Source organism: Henckelia pumila, chromosome 2 (assembly GCF_033568475.1).
Source record: "Henckelia pumila isolate YLH828 chromosome 2, ASM3356847v2, whole genome shotgun sequence".
NCBI classification, from domain to species: domain Eukaryota; kingdom Viridiplantae; phylum Streptophyta; class Magnoliopsida; order Lamiales; family Gesneriaceae; genus Henckelia; species Henckelia pumila.
In genome coordinates, this window is record NC_133121.1 from 191488967 (window position 1) to 191508592 (window position 19626).

At 36.1% G+C, this 19626-nt stretch overlaps 3 protein-coding genes across 3 annotated transcripts; 1 reads left to right on the forward strand and 2 right to left on the reverse strand.

Annotated features, from left to right (window-relative positions):
* Positions 1 to 276: 276 nt before the first annotated feature.
* Positions 277 to 2530, reverse strand: LOC140879260 (uncharacterized). The gene is made up of 4 exons (XM_073282940.1): positions 1873 to 2530; positions 858 to 1545; positions 455 to 770; positions 277 to 333 (listed from the first exon to the last, which is right to left on the reverse strand). The coding sequence occupies exons 1-4, from the start codon at positions 2528 to 2530 to the stop codon at positions 277 to 279; spliced, it is 1719 nt and encodes a 572-aa protein (XP_073139041.1).
* A 6429-nt stretch (positions 2531 to 8959) lies between these two features.
* LOC140884482 (U-box domain-containing protein 45-like) lies at positions 8960 to 10667 on the forward strand. The gene has a single exon (XM_073291256.1). It carries the CDS (start codon positions 9067 to 9069, stop codon positions 10483 to 10485), a length of 1419 nt encoding a protein of 472 aa, XP_073147357.1. The 5' UTR covers positions 8960 to 9066; the 3' UTR covers positions 10486 to 10667.
* Positions 10668 to 16180: 5513 nt separating this feature from the next.
* On the reverse strand, positions 16181 to 16852 carry LOC140879261 (uncharacterized). The gene has a single exon (XM_073282941.1). It carries the CDS (start codon positions 16850 to 16852, stop codon positions 16181 to 16183), a length of 672 nt encoding a protein of 223 aa, XP_073139042.1.
* Between the last annotated feature and the right edge of the window lie 2774 nt (positions 16853 to 19626).

Below are 19626 nucleotides of genomic sequence, written 5' to 3' on the forward strand. Positions count from 1 at the left end.
TTGAAAATGTCAATTTCTCTCGAATTATCACAATAAAAACTTGCACATAAACACATACTGAGCATAACATCAAGATGACTAACATTCAAACACAAAATACAACCAGTAATCTTGCAGTATCCAGTGTTGTCAACACAACCTACAACACTGTCCTCACGAAGTTTTTCATTCGATCCATAGGTGTTTTATTTGGTACAATATTAGAGATGAAAATAGGAGTGAGTTACCTGTGAGTACACATAACTCATGCATACTAACTCAATCATCTTTCGATAGTCAACTTTCTCTTTGGTTAGCTAGCAAGAAATATCCTCTCCAAGGATGATCTGGTGCCTGTCAAAATACAAAAATTATTCTTATCAAAAACTTCACAAAGAGTTTTATTGAATTTAACATAAAGATCATCATCACAAAGTTGACTAATGCTAATAAGATTAGCATTCAATCCTTCAACATGTAGAACATTGTGAAGCTTGGGCAGTCCTTCTACGTTCAATGTGCCTCTACCAACAATCTTTCCATTAGCTCCTCCTCCATATGTCACTTTTCCTTTATTTTGTTCAACATAATCAGCAAGATACTTCTTCGATCCTGTCATGTGACGAGAACTCCCACTGTCAAAATACCAATAACCTGCAACATTAGTTTTCAAGGAAGCAAAAACAACATTACAATTAGATTTAGCTTTTGGAACCCAAATATTTTTCTCAGTATTTTTCTTCCTGGCAGTGTTCTGGTGCAGTGTTGGAAACACTGGTGACAACACTTCCCTGGTATTCGATTACATATAATCATACCTGAGCTTAAAACAGTAAGGTTTTATGTGACCTGGTTTTTTACAGTAGTGACAGATGTACCGACGCTTCCTATGCTTGGTCCTCTGAGCAGGAACTTGTACTTTCAATGGAATTGGTTTTGGCTTAGGAGATTCACTTGGAATACTAGCACAGCTATTGTTCTCCTTGACAAACACAGTTTTCGATGACTCTCCCACTTCAAACTTGTTGTTCTCAAATCCTAGTCCAGTTCTATCATTCTGTCCCATCATTAGTATTGATTCCAGTTTGACTTTGCTTGAGTTGAACTTGGCAAGTGTAGCTGTAGCTTTTCCAAGTTCCACTTTTATTCTGTACAACTCCAAATCTTTCTTGCTCAGAAAAACTTCAAGTCTAGCCACTGCTGCTTTCAGTTCACTGTTCTCCTTTGATAGAGCAGAATTTGACTTGTTCCTTGTCACCCAATCAGCAAACAATTCTTCATACATCTTCTGGACATTTTTTAGAGAAAGCTCATCCTCATCAGCATCTTGATTATTCAAGTCTTCAGTTACCGATGCATTCCAGCACTTCTGTTTTCTGTGAGTGTTGTGGCTAAGTGTTGCAACACTGGCAACAACACTGCTTTTCTTTTGCATCAGAACAGTTAGTGCATTGTGAGTTTCTTCTTCTCCTAGTTCTATACCCTCTTCAACTTCATCATCGCTTAAGGAAGCATTCATTCCTCTTCGAAGTCTGGTTGGACACTCATTCGCATAGTGACCAAAACCTGTGCATTCATGACACTTCATAGAATCAATTTTCTTTGATATAGCCAACATTTTTCCTTCACTGTGTGTTCGAAATTGACTCTTAGATGGGGTGGTGTTCTGTTCTGGTCCACCAATTCTTAAGGGTCTTCCAACAGCAGGAGTGATTGGAGCTTTAGATTTCTATCCAGATTTCTTTGAGTCCCTCATCCTTTTTAAGTAGTTACCAAATTGTTTGGTAAGCAAGTCAATGGATTCATCTCTTAAGTCAGACTCATTTAATTCCTGCGTCAGATCAACAAAATCATTGTATGAGTCGTTATAAACTTGTAGAGCAATAGACTTACCTTTGTCCTTTCTCCCCATATTCATATCTAACTCATACGTTCGCAGTGAACTCATCAGTTCATCCAAACTCAGAATTGATGTATCCTTAGATTCATCAATAACACATATCTTCATTTGAAATCTTTCGGGCAGTGATCGCAGCACTTTGCTTACAAGGCGTTTATTTGATATAGCATCTCCTAGATCGATTGCCTCATTTTCAATCTTCCTCAAGCGACGTTCATATTCATCAATTGTCTCACTTTCCTCCATTCTCAAATTTTCAAACTGAGTAGTGAGAATCCTTCTTTTGGTTCGACGCACACTTTCAGATCCGTCACAGTGCATTTGAAGTTTTTCCCAAGCCTGTTTAGCACAAACACAGTTAGTCACCAGTGCAAACATGTTAGAATCAAGAGAAGTAAATATAACATTAAGGGCTTTGTTATTCATGTTTGAAGCTGCTGTTTCTTCAGCATTCCAATCTGTTTCTGGTTTGAGGAGAAAATTTCCTTCTCCATCAGTTTTTCTGGGTGGACTCCAGCCTTGTAGCACTCGTTGCCAAGCTTTTTCATCAATGGATTTGATGTAGACTCGCATCCTAACTTTCCAAATAGCATAATTGGATCCATCCAAGGTTGGTGGTCGTTGAGTAGTGCCGGAATATGGTATTTCCATAATAAACTCTATCAAACACAAAAACCAGAATCTCACTTAGTATCGTCAAGTGTTGGTCTCTGATGCCACTTGAAAGGGTTTGACGTCTCAATTACAGAAATACCAGATATAAAATTTCAGAGGTAGTGTTATTTTCAGTGTTGTCAACACTTCGAAAAACACTTATGCAGCGGAATAATTAAACATAAAATAAATAACACAAATATTTATGCACAAGTAATTAATACTTGTGCGGTGCCTCATGGCAAAATGATCACTAGAAAAACAAACCAGTTTACAAAAACCAACTAGTGAACATATATGAAAACCTACTTGTCTCAACAAATTGAGAAAATAAAGAACATCATAAAAACTAGTAGAAACTAGAATTGAAAAACCAATATGATGTTTAACACATGTGCCGAAAAACAAAAACCAAGGAACCACTTTCGAATCAACACTTCACTCGCGTGATTCTTCAAGTGTCTCCAACAATTTACGGCAACACGGTTATTCGGCAACGATCGGCAATAAAGTTTCTTCAGAAAAATCTCGATCAACTCTCAAATATATTCTGAACTATTCTCTCTGTGTTGATCTCGCTTTGTTGCTCTCCCTCTCGTTCTGTAGGATAGTGTTCTTAAATAGATCTCTTTAGAAATCCTACCAAAAAATTCAAACACAAAAGTTGTTAGGATAAAATATTTGATCAACAGACTTGATAAGATATAAATCATCTTTTTAAACAAGAGATAAGTTATTCAACTAAAATATACACGATAAGATTTATGATAAGATTAATTTAAACTCATGAGATTAATATAAGCACATGTCAAAGAAAGGCAAAATTCTAAAATTCTCAATTAGAGAATAACGTGATATACACGTTCTTTCAGTGCAGAAAGAGGCCAACTAATACATTAAACAATTATCAAATGACTAGACTAAAAAAATTAAAGTGCTCGATTGAAAGTAAGGAACACAAAAATCATCTCTACTAAATTCATCAGCAGCAATGTCAAATAGCTCTGCATCCTCCATGGTTTCTAGCTTTGAATCAACCATCAAGCATTTGTTTTGTTTCTTCATCACTCTCACTTGATGATTCATCTGATCTGGAAGTGTTAGTGTCTGAATCAGCCCAATTTTCTTTTATTTTCTTCTGCCATCAAGTATTTTTTTTATTTCCTTCTTCGAAACGAACTTCATTATTCTTTGGAGCTTTTATTTTCAGAGACATTATTTTCGTGCTTCTCTGGTATGGTACAGTCTGCTAGTAAGTATCCTCTTTTTCCCAAGTTGTAGCAAGCTTGATCATCATCCACCGGTTCTTTTCGACGGAATTTTTCTTGTTGTATGTTTGAAAATTTAGTTATCCTTTCTCATGAACCTTCCAAAAATCTTCACAAACAGTGGCATTGCATCACTGCTCAATTGTTCAGTAGATTTTGATGTTGGGTTTTGTTTTGCTGTTGTCAATGCTTTAGTTGCTGGTGGGAAAATTGGTTCTTCTTCAGTTCGAGCTCCCAGTGAAAACTCGTAGGATTTTAGGCATGCAAACAGATCATGAAACTCAATTGTGTTGAGATTCCCTCACAACAAAGGTTTTCACATCCCAATCTCTTTGTAGGGCTCATGAATTTCAAATCAACTTCTCTATTCCTCTATATATGTCCCAATGTAGTCAATTCAATAATAATGCTACTGAAACATTCATCAAATTCATTTTAACTCTCGGATTCATCTTGATTCTATCAAACTTTTGTATAACCATTGTCAATTTATTTTATTTGTTCTGGTAGTTTTCATCACATACTTGTGTGAGATATTCTCATATCTCCTTTGTAGTAGTACATGTTTTGATCTTACTAAATATGCTTTTAGCCAATATTTTGTATAAGATGTGGTTTACAACATTTCAAGGTTTTTTTTTCTCTTGTTGTATTATGCAGTCCATTATGATCTGGGATTTTAAATCATTTAAGGAGCACATTGAGTAATGGCTACAACAATGTTGGGTTTCATAATCTTCATTATCAATCTTTGATGATGTACCATATACCATCATCTTGTGCTGATAAATGTGCAAGCATACGGATATTTCAATAATCATATTCTTCTTTAAAGAACATAAGAATTTTGTTGAATGGTGCCAGAATAATAAAACATGCTGCTCAGTTTAAGCAAAAGACCTCTCTAATAACTTTTGTTAGGATCTAATATGTGTGTATAAGGACATAATATTTTCTTTAAAGTACTTTCAAAAAATTTTATGATAATTAAGCCGAGTTACCAATTTGATTATAGAATTTTTCTTAATAGACAAATAGATTCAAGAACTGATTTGGTCAGTGCGAAAAATTCTTGCAATGCAAAGTTGTGCTGATTACTTAAGCAAACAAAAAAATGCCATAAGGTAAAATAACACATGAATTATTATGGAACTTCGAAGATTAAGATTCTATGTCTCCACTTCTTCTGTTCTCAGAGGGATTTCTACTAGAATATTTTGATTTATACAAATGCTTGCACGAACCCAATCCAATCGACACTCGATTAAAAATCCTAGAAACTTTGTCAAACGAGACTCTTTCTCTAATCATAAAAGTTTGTGAAAGATTTACAAAAACAATCAACACAAATCTTTGAGCTTCATAGGATTTGAAGTGCAGCACAGATTGATCACAAAATTGATCTTATATCACAGTATGTGTGTTCTTGCAACTTGAAGATATTGACCTGGTCTCTCTTTCAAATGTTTTGAAAATTTAGAAGGCAGAATGTCAGCAAATTTTATAAAGTATTAATTCAAAACTCATTCAAATCTTCACGCCATTCAAGTATTTATAGGTGTAGAGATCCAACATTACAAAAACTATCCAATGTAACTTTGTTCCCCAACTAGCTAAAATTTAAGCAGAGTGTGTCACGTGTCTTTGTCATCTATCCAAATATAGTACAATTGATCGGGGTTCTTTGGATACTAGCTAAATACAAAATCAACGAAATTATCCTTTTTGTCTTGTGTTCAACAACTTCGGATCAATCGTGAATATGTATGATTCATTTTGATAGAAAGTTCATCTGGCCTGTTCTGAAAGATCAAACCGATCCGAAAGATTGAAATTTGTCTGGATGGAATTTGGACTAGTCTAAAAAATTATGAAAATAGAATTTATTTGATAAGATATTCCTTTTTGTTTAACCCTAGCATTTTTATTTTAAGATTAAGTCAATTAGGTCATTTTTCTTTATCCCAAACTTTAAGTTTTAAGTTGTTCAATTTGATATCACCAAAACTTGTGTACGTTTGATTTAAAAAATTTTATAAAACAAGTATGTGTGTGTGTGTGTGTATATATATATATATAACAACTCATAAATTATATATTCAAAAATAATTTATATTTAAAAATTATTTATAAATATATTATAAAATGGTGTATTTCTGTAGTGAACCATTCTGGAATCACAAACTAATCAATACTTAAGCATGCAATAAATATTTTAAAGCATAATAATTAATAAAAACTACCGAAAACTAGAATGATACAACTAAAAACCACCGGTGGAATACAACCGGTACCATCAAGTGTGGACAAATGTTATACAACCCCATCGAATACCAGTACTAAAAATCCACTAATTGAAATCTGGTACGATACAAATCCAACCTTGCTGCAAGTCAACGATCGTTACCTCCCCGTCCGTCCAACGTAAGCCCTGCCTCGTAGAATAGGGTATCCAGAACAAAAAACTGAGGACGTGAGCTAACAACGCTCAATACAAAAGTATAAGTATACGCATGCCATGAATGCTAATGAAAATGAAAGGGTACTAGAAATCTATCACGGTAGAATACTTTTTTCTCAAACAAATGACTTCATAGTATGTTGCACGATGAGCCGTTACATCAGGAAGTATATGCTAAACATGACCTGAATCCACGTAATCCATCCACAATAACTTTATAATATCAAGGTATATGCTAAACATGATAATGCATGTAGCAATAATAACCGTGTCATAATAAATGCACATAATTCATGTCATATAAATCATGCGAACATAGAACATGCATACTCAATTAGGATATCTCGGATAACGTCTGTACCTCTATTAATCAATTCAACCAACCTAGAAACACTGGCTCTCTAGTCCAAGCCTATAAGCAGATAATCGTCATATAACTTATTGTCTACTAAAAGCCTCAACTAGACTAATAGCTACTCATAGAAGCTAATCAGAGTCTAGACTTAACATGCGTCCATCGTTAGGCTTTGATGCAAAGGCCTCAAAACCTAGGAACAACTTCGTTTTGATCTTGGTAGCATCTTGCTATCATCCAGCCTTCGAACCGATGCCTAAAACTGCTAGAATCTAGTTAGAAGTTGAGAGAGAGAGAGAGAAGTGAGAATGGTGTGAAGAAATGGCTTCCTAGAGCCCCTATTTATAGGCAATGATCGGACCTTCCGATCCCATGATCGAACCTTCTGATCGGACTTCGGAGCTTCCGATCCCACTATTGAAGCTTTCGATCTCTATCCATCGAACGTGTGTCCTTGATTCGACAACACACTGCTATCGACGTAGTTCAGACCTTTTGGAACTGGGTTTCGGAGCTTTCGATCTATCTCACATCAAGTCACCAATAATAAAGTCCATACTTTCTTATCCAAAGGCCCGTCCAAACCTTCCGATCTCGAGTTTGGAGCTTCCAAACTCACTCTCTGCCTCCGAAGTACAACGCTGCTTCCAAACTAGTTCAATGCTTCCAAACTGCTCTTCGAAGATTCCAAACTGTCCAATAACTTGAAGCCATTGGTACTATTTTCAATTGTTCCGAATCAGATTTTCAACTAATTAAACCCAACTAGGAACCCCTTAATCATGTTTAGAAAGTTTCTTAACTTAATTTAGAAATCAGACTACTACAATTTCTCTATAATGATAACCATAGTAACATAATCACATATCAATAAAATTAGAACTCATAAATAATTAAAAATATATAGAGCAAAAATATATTTTAATATATTTATAAAATGTTATAAAATAAATATTTAAATTTATATATAATTAAAAGATGCAAGTAAAAAGTCATGAAATTAGTCAGAAATGTTTAAATCAAGCACAAAAAATTTTAGCAATCAAAATCGTGTAAATAAGACAATGAGCAATATTCAAGTGTTGTTGTGTTAGTGCTCCGACATCCATACACTAATAATTTTTAAAATATATATATATTCTTTCATTCATAACATAATATTTTCATGTTGAATAATTTTTTGGAGGCATAAAATATAATTTTTTTCTTATATTGTAATAAATATAAATTCATTTTCACAATTTTATCAATAAAATAATCTTAAAAAACATTCATTTAATTGAATTTAATAACAATATTGAACTTAAAATAATTTAAATAAAAAGTAAAATCGACTTTCTATTTTAATTATATACCAATTAAAATTTTAAAAATTATATATCAACTTAATAATTTGTATACAAAAATAATTTTTACTCACCACAATTGAATATTAGAGTCCATTATGAGATTTTCTTAAGTGCATGTAGATCCGTCAATTTAAGTTAGGCTCGTCGGGTCGTTCCTCCATACCACACAATTTTAGTGGGTTGTTTTCAAAATTTTTCAACTTAAATAAAGGCGGGCCTGGAGAATAAATTTAATTTTTTATTTATTTTATAGTAATATATATTTTTTAATAAAAGTTGTAATTTTTTTTGGTATTAATTATTTTATATAAAATTTACAGATGTGAAATCAATAATTTGAAATTTTAGTAATTAGTTTATATTAATATTTATTTATTAAATGAAATGAAATTTATAATTAATTATAATGATATTTATTTATTTTTATTTATAATGAATCAATCGGCTGGCCGACCCGCCTAACCCACAACCACTTTGAGTTGAGTTGAGGTGAGGATTTCCAGTCCATTGAGATGGTGGACCGGTTTTTCCACGACCCGCAAGATGATGGAATTTTTGTGGGCCGACCTGTCTTGCCATGAGTTGACCCATCTGACAACTCTAAGTGTATGCAATTGGCAAGTTCATGTGATGAAGTGAGATTCCTCACCCAATTTAAGAAAGTTGCAAGAAGAGATACTGAAGTTATCAATTTTATCACATCAACATACTCTCATAATTGAACAACTCACTTTTGAGAAAAAAATAATAATAATAATTGAACACACTCTAATGGTCCAAGCAACGAGTGAATGTTAGAGCCCATTCACTGAGATTTCCTTGATAGTCGGAGCAAGTCTTTGTCTCCGTGCTGTCTCTCTCTCACCTTCTCCATTCTCCTTGATACAGTTTCCACTGTAAATAACAATTCTTATTCATTTATTGCTATTATATTATATTATTATATAATGTGACAAATCAAATTATTGATACAATTCCTCCCAAACACATACACCTACCCTAACACCCTGAAAACGCACACTGATTTACAGTGAAAAATTCCTCAACTTTGTATTTTTTTCCCTGTGATTTGGGTGTAAATCATGCATATGTAGGTGGATATGGTGTTTACGGGAGCAATGGTGAAGGGTGGAGGCGGCAAGGACTCAGATTCGGTAGCGCTGGACCGCCCCCTGAATCTCTGGTCTTTGATCATCGACAGTGTGCGTTGCGGCGGCGGCGGAGGTGGTATTCAGGGGAACAGTCGGCGGAAGGAGGCGGGAGCTAAGAAGCAGCCCGGATCGGAGAAGTTGTCGGAGCTTTTGAAACAGCCGGAGTGGTGGGAGAATGAAGATGTGAGGAGGAAAGAAGACGAGCTCGGAGGGCTGAAGAGAGTAGCCAAGAACTTGCAGGTGGAGTCAATGACGGCGGCGGCGGAGGCGGCAACGGAGGTGAGACGGCTGACCAAGGACGACCCACAAGCTAGAACTACTCTGGCTCTGCTAGGAGCCATTCCGCCGCTTGTGGCGCTGCTCGACGGAGGTCAAGATCCCACTTTCAAATCTCACATCACTGCTCTTTATGCTCTACTCAACCTAGCCATTGGCAATGATGCCAACAAATCCGCCATTGTGAAAGCTGGAGCTGTCCACAAAATGCTGAAGCTTGTTCGATTTCCGAACGAGGCTCCGAATCCGGCCATTTCGGAGGCAGTAGTCGCCAATTTTCTTGGATTGAGTGCTTTGGATTCTAACAAACCAATCATTGGCTCTTCTGGAGCCATCCCATTTTTGGTAGAAACCCTTGAAAATCTTGACGAAAATGTCGGTTCCCTAGCCAAAACGGACTCGTTGCGAGCTTTGTATAATCTCTCAATCTTGCCTTTGAATGTGTATACTCTGCTGGAGACTGATCTGGTGCCATATCTAGTGAACAATCTCGGAGACATGGATGTGAGTGAAATAATCCTCTCGATTCTCAGCAATGTAGTGGCAGTATCCGAGGGCCGGAAGCGAATCAGTACTATTCGAGATGCGTTACCCATCCTCGTTGACGTCCTGAATTGGACAGATTCACCAGGGTGCCAAGAAAAGGCAACCTACGTTCTTATAGTAATGGCTCACAAGTCATATGGTGACAGACATGCCATGATTGAAGCCGGAATCGTTTCGTCCTTGCTTGAGTTAACTCTTTTAGGTACTCCGTTGGCGCAGAAGAGAGCTTCAAGGATGTTAGAATGCTTGAGGGGGGACAAAGGGAAGCAAGTTTCCAGTGGTGGAGGTGGAGCAGTGTCGGCTCCGCTTATTGGGACGTCGTTGTCGATGGAATCTGTTCGTCCAGATGAGTCCTCGTTTGGGGACGGGGATGAGGACGAGATGATGAGCCAAGAAAAGAAGGCGGTGAAGCAATTAGTGCAACAGAGTTTGCACAACAACATGAAAAGAATGGTGAAGAGGGCTAATTTGCCTCATGATTTTGTTCCCTCTGACCATTTAAAGTCCCTCACTTTGAGTTCCACATCAAAGAGCTTGCCATTTTGAGAGATTTATCTTTTTTGGGGGTTAGTTTTCTTGAGGTTGTTTTTGTTAATTCTTTAGCATTTTGGGTTTAATGTTCATTTTCATGTGGCTTGTATCCAGGCAGCCAGTGTGGCCATTGTATGTGCTATTTTTGGATTTGTTTATGGATTGATGGCTGTAAATCTTAAATTAAGCCCGATACACGGTTGTTTGGGGATCCATTTGTTCGATTTTCTAAGATATAACTATTTGGAGAAAGGATGTAGAATTGGATTTTTGTAGAGGGATTCTCCAAATATGAATTTTGGTGAAATTTCAGCTCCTAGATCATGTGACGACAGCTTCCTTTTAAATGTACAGAACCTACGTAACATATGGAAAAAGATAATTTACATCGGACAAAAGTTTGAAATTTATAATCTAAAATATTACCAATTTGGTGTGCCTTTAAATTCCATCACAATTTCCGGGGAGCATATTGGAAAAACACCAAAATTAAGTTCATTCAAACAAAACAAATAAATTTGAAATAATGAGATCGAATCACATTTCTCAATTTGAAGGCACGGTAATATACTAATATATAATGTCGAGGTTGGAGAAAAATTACATATGGTTAAAATTAGTTTATCCAAGATTTTTGGGAATTGGCTATATTTTGTGCAAAACGCCAAATTTAAGTTAAAATACCAACACTCGAAAAAAGAAGAAGAAGTTAAAATACCAATAGATGGAAACAGGGGTGGAGCCGAGATAAAAGGATACCATGTGAATGACCCATTAATCATACATCTAGCAATTTATGAACAAAATTCAACAAAAATCAGATATTATACATATATATATATATTTATAAAAAAAACAAATTATTAAATTATTCACAACAATAAATATTCATTAATGAAATACGCATTATTGATATTTTATTATAAAAAAAATTAAGTCGATAATATATATTTGTGTTCTGACAAGTTTACATTACTGATTGTTATAAAAGTGTACTCCGAATTCTGAAAACTTCAATGTCAACAGCAACAGCAGCAACAATGTCAGCAATTAGTCGAGGCGAGAGAATCTCTCTATCCGCAAGACGAAATTGCCCGTTAACAGTGCTCAACGTTGGCGGCAATCGTCCTTAAGATACAACGAATAACGATCGTGATATAGTGAGGGAGAGATTTTTCAGAAATATCACGTATTTCAGCGAACGAAAATACGTTTCAACTTTTCTTTTGAGAAAGTGAGGGAGAGATTTTTCAGAAATATGATGTATACGTTATCAGATGTTTTTTGTATATCTTTTCTGTGTTATAACCACCATATATATAGTCTTATACACGAAACAACACGTTTGAAGGCGTAAGGATGCAACCCATGACAGAAAAAGCCCAGAAAGAGTCGTGACTTTTCAGTCTGCAGAAGGCGCGCTCGGTCGGTTATTTTTGACCGATCGAGCACCCCAACAGACTTTCTGTCTCGCTCAAATAAGGGTCGTTCGGTCAGGGTAAAATTTGGCGGACCGAGCACCCAACTTTTTTGAAGCCCATTGTCTCGCAAGGCGAGGGCTGCGCTCGGTCGGTCATTTTTTACCGCTCGGGCGCACTAATTTTTTTTTTCTTTTATCAATTAAATTTATCCAAAAAGAATAATTGATCATAAGACCTCGTCTAGCCTCGCCGCACCGAGCCGGCCGGCCGCACGCGCGTGTATTTGTTGCATCGATTAGCGTCTTGCCCCTTTACAAAACATCCGATGCCCTAAGGGCTCAATCCCATAATCCAAAGTTGGATTATATAAGGTGAACAAAACATTGAACATGTTCCAATGTGAGACAAACCAAAACAAGTTTTTCCTCAAATTTATTTCACCAAATTCAAACTATTTCAACACAATTCAAATAAGCCTTTCAAGCCCATTTCAATTATAATTCATTCAATAATTATTTTAACAATCCCCCGCATGAATGAATTTCACGTATAGTAGCATTCTCACTAGAAAATCATTTTGAGTTATTGTTACATCAGGATAGGTAGCTTGTGGCTTTGAACCTACCATAGTAAAATACTATCGGATTTACTAGTTGCATAATGACGCGATGTCTTGAACTAGTCAACCGTTTATGTAAACCAAGTCAATAGTACTTACATAACAATACTCTAACATATTTTGTTCTCACGTTGTGTCCATTTTGGCCCTGGACCATATCTTAGATTCATAAGTGTTGCAATCAAAGCGGCCAATACTTTGCACTTATATAGGTGATCTCCTATCAAGAGTATCCTGCGTTACTCCACCTCATAGGTATGGGAATCATTAAAAAAAAAACTTAACCTCACCACATTTTGCAGGTCATTTAGACTTGGATAATTCATAAATGAGCAAGTAACAATTCCAAGCACTCAACTAATATTTATAACTTAGTTGTCCCATTGAACCAAGGTTTTGGGATCTCCAATTCTCAAGGTTGGGTTACCGCTATAAATATTTTAATTTTTGAATTTTAAACTCATTCCTCCAAGTAGTTTGTACATTTGATCTCTATTTATACTTTTTGTAAGCGGATCCGCAAGGTTTTCCTTTGACTTCACATAGTCAACCGAAATAACCCCATTCGAGATCAATTGTCTTATGGTATTGTGTCTCCGACGAATATGTCGAGATTTACCATTGTACATACTACTGTGTGCTCTTCCTATTGCTGACTGACTGTCACAATGAATCGTAATGGAAGACACCGGTTTATTCCAACATGGAATATCTTCAAGAAAGTTTCGAAGCCACTCGGCTTCTTCTCCAGCTTTATCTAGAGCAATAAACTCGGACTCCATAGTTGACCGAGCGATACAAGTTTGTTTAGAGGATCTCCATGAAACCTCTCCTCCACCGATTGTGAACACATATCCACTCGTAAACTTGGAGTATTTCGTGTCAGAAATCCAATTTGCATCACAATATCCTTCTAGGACCGCAGGATATTTTGTATACACTATTCCATAACTCGAAGTGTATTTCAAATATCCAAGCACTCTCATTAATGCTTTCCAATGTTCCTCACTTGGATTACTTGTGAACCGACTCAGTTTGTTTATAGTATATGCAAGATCAGGACGGGTACAGTTAGATAAGTACATTAAACTTCCTATCACCCTTGCATATTCCACTTGTGAAACATATTCTCCTCTATTTTTGGCTAAATGTATACCCAATTCCATAGGTGTTCTATCCGGAGGACGATTTGTGGCATTAAATCGTTCAAGAACCTTTTCTACATAATGAGTTTGGGATAACATAATTCCAACAGGAAGTCTAGAGACTTTAATCCCTAGAATTATATCACACAATCCCAAATCCTTCATATCAAAATATTGTCTTAACATCTTCTTGGTTTTCACAATCAATTCATGGTTGCTACCCATGATTAACATGTCATCTACATAAAGGCAAACAATTACATATGCATTTGTAGTAACTTTAATATAGACACATTTATCACATTCATTTATTGTGAAACCATTTGACAACATAGCACTGCCAAATTTTTGATGCCACTATTTAGGTGCTTGTTTGAGTCCATACAACGACTTGACAAGTTTACACACCTTTCCTTCTTTTCCGGGTACAATAAACCCTTCTGGTTGTTTTATATATATTTCTTCTTCCAACTCTCCATTCAAAAACGCTGTTTTAACATCCATTTGGTGTATCTCAAGATCATGCAATGCTGCAATGGCTATGAGAACACAGATGAATGTTATTCTAGTAACCGGAGAGTAAGTATCGAAGAAATCATATCCCTCCTTTTGTCTAAAACCTTGAACCACTAGTCGAGCTTTATATTTATCCATAGATCCATCTTCTTTGTATTTCCTTTTAAGAATTCACTTGGATCCCAAAGGTTTACATCCCAGAGGGAGATCAACCAAATCCCACGTATGATTGTACATGATGGAATCTATTTCATTTTGTACGGCTTTCTTCCAAAAAGGAGCCTCAGGATTTGATAAAGCTTCTTGAAGAGTTCTTGGTTCATTATCTAACATGTATGTTAGAAAATCAGTACCAAACGACTTTTCAACTCTTACACGCTTGCTGTGTCGTGGTTCCTCGTTGTTTTGTGAAATTTCAGTTGTGTTGTCATGAGTTCGCTTGTTCGAACTTATTTTTTTCATTTCTTTACATGGAAAGATATTTTCAAAGAATACAGCATTCCTTGACTCCATAATTGTGCCTTCATGTACATCAGAAATCGTTGACTTATGTACAAAAAATCGATATGCACTACTATTGTATGCATAACCAATAAATATACAGTCAATCATTTTAGGCCCAATTTTTATTTGTTTTGGCTTAGGTACTTCTACTTTCGCCAAACACCTCCACACTTTGAGGTATTGGTAAGAAGGTTTACGACCATTCCATTGTTCATATGGTGTTTCGTCTTTTCCTTTGATTGGAATCCTGTTTAGAATGTGAGTTGCTGAGAGAATCGCTTCACCCCACATATTTTAGGTAAGCCATAATTTATTAACAACGCGTTCATCATTTATTTCAATGTTCGATTTTTGCGTTCTGCAACGCCATTAGATTGAGATGAGTAAGGGGCTGTCGTTTGATGAATGATGCTCGAATTTGAGCAAAATTCTTCAAAATGAGCCACATACTCTTCACCTCGATCACTTCGAATCATTTTAATCTTTGAACTTTGTTGATTTTCAATCTCAGTCTTATATTTCTTGAAAGCTTCGATTTCCTTATCTTTGCTTTTCAATAAATATACATAACAAAATCTGGTGTAATCATCAATGAATGTTAAAAAGTACTTATTTCCACCTCGTGTTTGTATCATTTTTAAATCACATACATCAGTATGTATTAATTCGAGTGGCGTAGTACTTCTCGTGATAGTATGAATTGGAGCTTTAACCATTTTTGCTTCAACACAAATCTCACACTTATGTTGGGGATTTCTTTTAAACATAGGTATTATATTTAAATTTGCAATTCTTTGCAACGTGTTGAAGTTAACATGTCCTAATCGTTCATGTCATATATCATAACTTTCAGTCAATTAAACAGAACCAATAACTTTATTCTTCGCCTCAGGGCGGATAACATTCATTACATTCAATTTAAAGAGACCACTATCTTGGTACCATTTACCAAAAAATACACCGGATTTTGTTAATACAAATTTATCAGACTCAAACACCATTCTAAAGCCTTCCTTGCTCAAGAGAGAACCCGAAACTAAGTTCTTCCGAATGTCAGGCACATTCAGTACATTCTTGAGCGTCACCTCTTTGCCCGAGGTCATTTTCAACACCACGTTTCCCACTCCAACAACTTTAGACGTTGCGGAGTTTCCCATGAACAACTTTCGATCCCCAATGGTGACATAGGTGGAATACATATATTTATCGGCACAAATGTGGCTCGTAGAGCAGGTATCAATCCACCATCCTCTCGGATTATCCACCATATTGGTCTCACAAATAACGACACTTAAATCAATATCAGAAATTTCTAAAGGTACATACCTTTGTTCAACCAAGTTTGATTGATTTCGTTTCTGATTTGTGTTGTTTTTCTTTGGAATTCGGCAATCCCTTGCCATATGATTTGGTTTGCCACAGTTGTAGCAACTTCCTTGGAATTTCTTCGTTTTCCCCTTTTGCTTTCCATCATGGGGACGCTTCCTCTTTTGACTCGTACTAGACTACGTCAGATTTTCTTTGGCCTCGGTTTCCATCTTTTTATGTGACTTGGCCTCGGTATTTATGTTGTCCTCCTCGATGCGAAGTCTCACGATCAGATCTTCAAGTTTCAACTCCTTACGTTTGTGCTTAAGGTAGTTTTTGAAGTCCTTCCACATCGGAGGAAACTTCTCAATGATAGACGCGACTTGGAATTGTTCATTGATTTCCATACCTTTGGCCAATAAGTCATGCAAGATGATCTGTATCTCTTGCACTTGACTCATCACAGTTTTTGAGTCTACCATTTTGAAGTCCATAAATTTGCCAACCCCAAACTTCTTTATTCCTGCGTCTTCAGTTTTGTATTTCTTCTCCAAGGAATCCCAGAGTTCCTTGACCGTCTTGACTGAGGAGTAGACACTATATAAAGTGTCATCAAGGCCATTCAGAATAAAGTTTCTGCACAGAAAATTGATGTGGTTCCATGCATCAACTGCGGTCCTCCTTTGGGTATCAGAATCGCCATCAACGACGACAGGGGGATCCTCCTTCAGAAATCTAGATAGATTGAGTGTTGTCAGATAGAACAACATCTTCTGCTGCCAACGTTTGAAGTCGGCACCAGAAAACTTTGGCGGCTTTTCTCTATGTACAGGGGCGGAAGCGAGAGGAGTGAATGAAACGGTAGACATCTTCAGAATCCGAGAAATACAAAAATTTCGTCTTGCGATTGTTATAAGGGTGTACTCCGAATTCTAAAAACTTCAATGTCAACAGCAACAATGGCAACAACTAGTCGAGGCGAGAGAATCTCTCTATCCGCAAGACGAAATTGTCCGTTAACAGTGCTCAACGTTGGCGGTAATCGTCCCTAAGATACACCGACTAAAAATCGTGATATAGCAGCACTACAAATATCACGAACTTCAGCGAACGAAAATACGTTTCAACTTTTCTTTTGAGAAAGTGAGGGAGAGATTTTTCAGAAATATGATGTATACGTTATCAGAAGTTTTTTGTATATATTTTCTGTGTTATAACCACCGTATATATAGTCTTATACACGAAACAACACGTTTGAAGTCGTAAGGATGCAACCCATGATAGAAAAAGCCCAGAAAGAGTCGTGACTTTTCAGTCTGCAGAAGGCGCGCTCGGTCGGTTATTTTTGACCGATTGAGCGCCCCACTTTTGTCTGTCTCGCTCAAATAAGGGTGCGCTCGGTCGGTAAAATTTGGCGGACTGAGCGCCCAACTTTTCTGAAGCCCATTGTCTCGCAAGGCGAGGGCTGCGCTCGGTCAGTCATTTTTGACCGCTCGGGCGCACTAATTTTTTTTCTTTTATCAATTAAATTTTATCCAAAAAGAATAATTGATCATAAGACCTCGCCTCGCCACGCCCCGCCGAGCCGGCCGGCCGCGCGTGTGTGTTTGTTGTATCGATTAGCGTCTTGCCCCTTTACAAAACATCCGGTGCCCTAAGGGCCCAATCCCATAATCCAAAGTTGGATTATATAAGGTGAACAAAACATTGAACATGTTCCAATGTGGGACAAACCAAAACAAGTTTTCCCTTCAATTTATTTCATCAAATTCAAACTATTCCAACACAATTCAAATAAGTCTTTCAAGCCCATTTCAATTATAATTCATTCAATAATTATTCCAACACTGATATTGTTTGTTAAAAAAAATTAAGAATAATAATAAAATGACTTATTTAATTCGTCCATTGATCAATTCTACATGGTTAAACTAAAGTTGAGCTCACATTAGACTCAAGTCCAATGAAAGGGTTTGATTGCTTCACGTACGTTCATCAATAAATCTATAAATAGGCAGTGATTCTCTATTTTTAAACACTAAAAAAAACGAAAGTTTTGCTACAATTTTTAAAAAATCTTAGCAAAACTTCCAACGGTTATAAAACAACTGTTAGAAACTTAGTAAAATTTTCAAATATTAAAAGATTGCAACGATTTTTATATTTTCAAATATTAAAACATTACGACGGTTTTTAAAAAACCGTCGCAAAAAGATGTCACGGTTATTTTAAAACCGTCGCAAAAATATGCCACGGTTATTGTGTTTATAACATATTTACTCTAGTGTGAAGTTGTTAGACTCAAGATGGAAGTCTAAACTCGAAATTAGCCAAACTGATTTTCTGGCGAGCTCTAGTGTTTCGATGATATCTCTCAGTGATGTAAATATTTAGTCGCCAAAAGGACTGCATAAAAAACTCAATTTGAAACATATCTTATTTCACATAAATTGAGAAGAAATGGATGTAATATTTGTCAAACTAACGTCGTAATACCAAACTGAATTGGATCTATTTAGCAAAGAAAAGCAGAATCACTTTACGTCAAGAAGTTATGGTATTTTGGCCATATTTTGCAGCTTGTTTATCCAAATGGAACGATTAAGCATGCGTTGGAAAGCTACGACAATTATCTACAAATCATATTCACAAGTGAATGTCCTAATATGAGCATAATGAGCTGCTAAACTGCATTGAGTTTGCTGGTTTGGAACTGAAATTATGCAGAGCAGAATTTCTGGCATAGTATGATATTTTGAGCATATTTTCCTCATATAAACTCAAAATGGAGTGATTCTTGATTCCGTCGAAAACTAAGAGAAATAAATACAACTTTTATGTTAATCACTTTGCACATAAATCAACGAATCAAGAGATATAATACTCAGCTGACCATATGTACTCCACTAATTTTGTGTTCAACTGAATTTTGTGCAGCTCTAGTATTTCGAGTATAACATTCGCATATTAACTACAAATTGATTGATTCCGGTGGTGTTGGAAAGATAAGATCAAGAGATACATTTTTTGTATTCATCACTTGGCCCTGATATCAACGGATCATGCAAAATGGCATCCAGTTTATCAACTGCTACGAAACTGAGTTTTCTCAACTATTACCGCACCCAAACTGCTCCAAGTCTAGTTTTGCACCAACGTTTAGTTTAACAAGATCCGTTTCGCTCCAATATCAGTTTACCAAGATCAGTTTTGTAATTCAGTTTAGCACTCCAAAAACAGTACAAAAATCTTTAACGGCTCTATTTCTGTGTCTAATGACTTTATCATTCTTGGAGCCTATAAATACAACATATTGAAGATTTAACACAAGATGTTGAAAGGGGATTCAAAGACATAGGGCAGCAAAATAGATTATCAGTTAGATTGAGAGCAAAGCCCAAGGTGTGAAGAACAAGAAGAAAAGTGAGCGTTCACTGCCAAGTTCTTTACACCAAACTAAGTTTATAGAACACCATTTCTTGTCCAAAATCTTTATATATCAGTTGAAGAGAGCTCACTCACACACATATGAGATATGTACTTTTAAAGAATAGTTGAGTGAGAGTCTTAACACAAAGACGTTAAAGATTATGTTTGTAGTCTTGACATAAGAGACATTAAACATTATGCAGATTGTGAGGTT